Source organism: Procambarus clarkii, chromosome 18 (assembly GCF_040958095.1).
Source record: "Procambarus clarkii isolate CNS0578487 chromosome 18, FALCON_Pclarkii_2.0, whole genome shotgun sequence".
Classification (NCBI taxonomy): Eukaryota; Metazoa; Arthropoda; class Malacostraca; order Decapoda; family Cambaridae; genus Procambarus; species Procambarus clarkii.
Window position 1 is genome coordinate 15,889,220 of NC_091167.1, and position 3,832 is coordinate 15,893,051.

Consider the following 3,832-nt stretch of genomic DNA (forward strand, 5'->3'; position numbering starts at 1 on the left):
TTTTTTCATTTCATGTAATCTGTTATCATTTTTTTGTCTATAAATTTTGCAAGTATTTACCTCCTTAAAATTTTCTTAGATTAAGGACCTGCCCGAAACTCTGCGCGTGCTAGTGGCTTTACAAGACTGTAATTACCATATTTGTATCCTCACATTCCTTATGTACATTCTTGTATATGCATAAATAAATAAATAAATTGTCTACCTAATATTTGACTATCCAAGTAATTTGAGTTCATTGAGTAACTGGGATTAAAAATCTCTATACCTGTAGAAACATCAGGTATTGAAAATACTTTCACATTAATATTTTAACATAAAATATGAAAAAGACGTACAAGACTGGGGACTGTGGCATCATGTTGTAGAGATATGAAAAAGCAGTTATTTTTGGTTTAATTCATTTATTATACAACATTTTTTATTTTGTGGAAAAGTCGGCTGTTTCATATTCACATTTCCAATACAGGTATTACAAACCTCTAAGTGATCTGTGCTTTAATATGTTGCACTGAGGCTGTGGAGTGTAATATTACATGTTGAGCACATCACAAGCACATCGGGTACCCGCAGTTTACCTAGAATTGGTTCCGGAAGTTTTTCTTCTCCCCCAAGCCCAGCCTGGGTCTTTGTACATTAAGAATATGTTGTAATGTCAGTAATATATGTGCTGCCAGTTTTACTGACTCACAGGGTTCTCATCCTTATACAAAGAAGCTATACCACTACGACCCACAGCTACAGAATCAATAGCACCACAAGAGGGATGAGCTGGGTCAAGACCCTGCCATGTTCGACCCTTTAGGACCTGTCCTCCACCACCTACATGTACGGCTGCAATTGTGTGTCCATCTTGCAGCACAACACCACCTGTACTGCTGTCTAATACTACATCTGTAGTGTCTCTGAAAATAAAAAATGTCACTATTAATATACAAACTATTACCAGTGTTGTTATGCTGGGCAAAATACCACATTAAGTACAAAATTTCCATGTTGAATAGCACAACACAAATATGTAACTTAACTATATAATTTATTACATATCCTTTAATCATTCATATATATATAAGCTTATTTCTCACGTATCTTATCTTGAGGTTATATTGAGATGATTTCGGGGCTTAGTGTCCCAGCGGCCTGGTCTTCGACCAGGCCTCCACCCCCAGGAAACTGCCCGTGACAGCTGACTAATTCCCAGGTACCTATTTACTGCTAGGTAACAGGGGCATCAGGGTGAGAAACTCTGACCATTGTTTCTCGCCAGCACCCGGGATCGAACCCGGGACCACAGGATCACGCGTCCAGTGTTCTGTCCGCTCAGCCACCGGCTCCTATGTAGTATCAAGTATTACCCCAAAAATGAAAGTCTTGATTCATTATCTTAAGTTATACCCGAATAGCTGAGTGTAATTAGTGACTTTAAAATATATACACTTACCAGTACTGTACTTACTAATTAACCACTAAGTTAATTAACCATTAAGCTAATGAACTGCTAAGTTAATTAACCGCCAAGTTAATTTTCAGGCATGACTGGCCAAAATGCTGTGCGTGTTCGTGGCTTTACAAGAATGTAAAAATATCAATGCTATGTACTCTCTCAAACCCAATGTACCTTCTTTTATATAATTAAATAAATAAAATAAATAATTTAATCTTCTGTATATCTTATAAAATATTATAATAGCAATATTATTATTATTATTATTTATATTATGGTTCAAAAATAGGAAAAATATATTTTCTCTTTTATTCACCATATATTTATATACGAGTGAATAAAGTTAAGATAGAAATATCTAAATTTACTAATCATCAGATTCTTACCTGACACCCAGAGCCTGAGTTTTGCAGGTTATCAAGGAAACATTAACCTCCTCTTCTCTTGGTTCACTGGCGACCTCAATGTACCGTGACCCTCCTGGAAGCAGTTGCCTGAAATCCGTCTCAAAGGCAAGACTCCACTCTTGCCTCGGCAGTAATGCCACTTCCAGCTCCCAAGGAGTAATAAGCTTCTTATAAAGTACTGGATCTGTGTTGCGTTCAATAATTGACGTCTCGGGGCATGCCACGTACACGAAGGTGTCTACCTCGGAGATATTGGCTAATTTGGGTTCGTTAGGTTTACCAACAACGAAGGTATAACTTCGCTTGCCTGCTGCTTTGATGATACTTTTCAGTTTTGATATTACATGTTGACAGTCAGCAACTCCTAGAGTACCTACTAATATTCCAATAATTTTAGCGTCTTTAGCTTTTTCTAAATTAGCACTGCGCTTCATGACTATATGAACACCAGAGGTGATTTCTACTGATCCATCATCCGAACTAACACAATAAAATGTATTTTCAGAAAATCTCATCAATAGACTGTTCACTGTTGGTCCACTGGGTCCAAGATAAATAAAATGATAATCTCTAATGTCCGACTCACTGGGCATATATGCAACACGGCCAAGGAATGTTAGTCTGCCGGACGAATCTTGAGTAACATTATTTGGAGTTCTATTCTGACAGCTACTCTCACATTCACAAGGAGTTGATCTTGTAATGTTCCGACAACATTCTTCACTTGCAGGAGGACGAGGACTTAGTGTATTTTGACAGCAGCTATCAACATAACAGGAAGTTTCTGGAGGGCTTTTACCATGTACGAACTGACTAGTATTACAGCTGCAACCTTTATTCATCAGGAGGGTTGTAGTTACCAGGTGCGGGAAGATCTTCTGTAATTTTTCAACGAGTTCACCTGTACAAATATGATGCCAAAATATGAGTGGTATATTAAGTAATTATAAAAAGACAGCACCAAGCTAAAGACTACAGGAATATATTAAACAATTTCAGGTTTACTTGTGCCATATAGACAGTTGCAGACCAACTGGCCACATAAACCCCATGAACAACTACCATGGCACAAGTGAAGGAACACCTCTTTTTTATTTAATGGATCTAATCTGACAATATTCACACTTTAAATATTTTATAGTGATCTACTCAATAAATACTGTTTGATCTTGTGATTTTTGAGGAGTATGATTATTTTTCCAGTTGTATGGTTGCAAATGATGCAGATAAGTTAAAAAATACAAATGGTATTAAAAAAATTAAAGAACATTAGCAAGGCTCATAGCTCATGATGTTCGCTATCATTCTGGTAACAGATGGTGTATCTTAAATACCATAAAATTTAAAAAAAACATTAATTACTAGGCCAAATTATTAAATGTATTTATGCAACACTACCTAATACAGTGGGGTACTGTGTATCCAGAACTTTAAAACTAAATATATCTTTTAAATTCATCCTAGTTATTTGAGTTTCATGGAATTCTTGGATATCAGTTTCTCATTTGTGCTGTATTGTCTTGGTTTTATTTGACTCAGTTTACACAAACTGAGGCACTGACAGTAGCACTCCATTTCTTCTTCATGCACATAATACCTGACCAAAGTCTCACTCTACTATCACCACATCTCCCATCTTGACCCATTCTACTAGCCCTGCACTTGACATCTAGACCCACTTGTCAATTACAGACTAGACAAATATTGGAGGCCAAGTGCAATATTAGTCATCAGGAACACGGCGAGCTTCTACGGACATAATGCAATGAATGCAAGGGATGGGGTGCACTTACGTAAGGCAGGTGAAGGTAAAGTAATTATCAAAAGCAGGCACCAAGCCGGGAAGACTATGCAGCACCATCAGTGTCGCTGGATATTCAAAATGCATTAATGTCACTGATGATGCCAATGTGAGAACAAAAGCACATGAGGTGAGCAATATCAAATTTATCGGATGAACTAAGGATTCTACTGAGACAGA

General features: G+C 37.1%; 1 protein-coding gene across 1 annotated transcript; it reads right to left on the bottom strand.

Moving 5' to 3' along the window:
• Positions 1-384: 384 nt before the first annotated feature.
• LOC138365963 (2-(3-amino-3-carboxypropyl)histidine synthase subunit 2-like) lies at positions 385-3,497 on the bottom strand. The gene is made up of 3 exons (XM_069326678.1): positions 3,449-3,497; positions 1,831-2,752; positions 385-905 (listed from the first exon to the last, which is right to left on the bottom strand). Exons 1-3 carry the CDS (start codon positions 3,495-3,497, stop codon positions 680-682), a joined length of 1,197 nt encoding a protein of 398 aa, XP_069182779.1. The 3' UTR covers positions 385-679.
• Positions 3,498-3,832: the final 335 nt, after the last annotated feature.

Coding starts and splice junctions, on each gene's coding strand:
- LOC138365963 (XM_069326678.1), bottom strand. CDS start 3,497: ATGGGTCAAGATGGGAGATGTGGTGATAGTAGAGTGAGACTTTGGTCA. Junction 2,753..3,448: donor TAGAGTGAGACTTTGGTCAG/GTATTATGTGCA, acceptor ATATTTGTACAG/GTGAACTCGTTGAAAAATTA. Junction 906..1,830: donor ACTCAGGCTCTGGGTGTCAG/GTAAGAATCTGA, acceptor TTTTATTTTCAG/AGACACTACAGATGTAGTAT.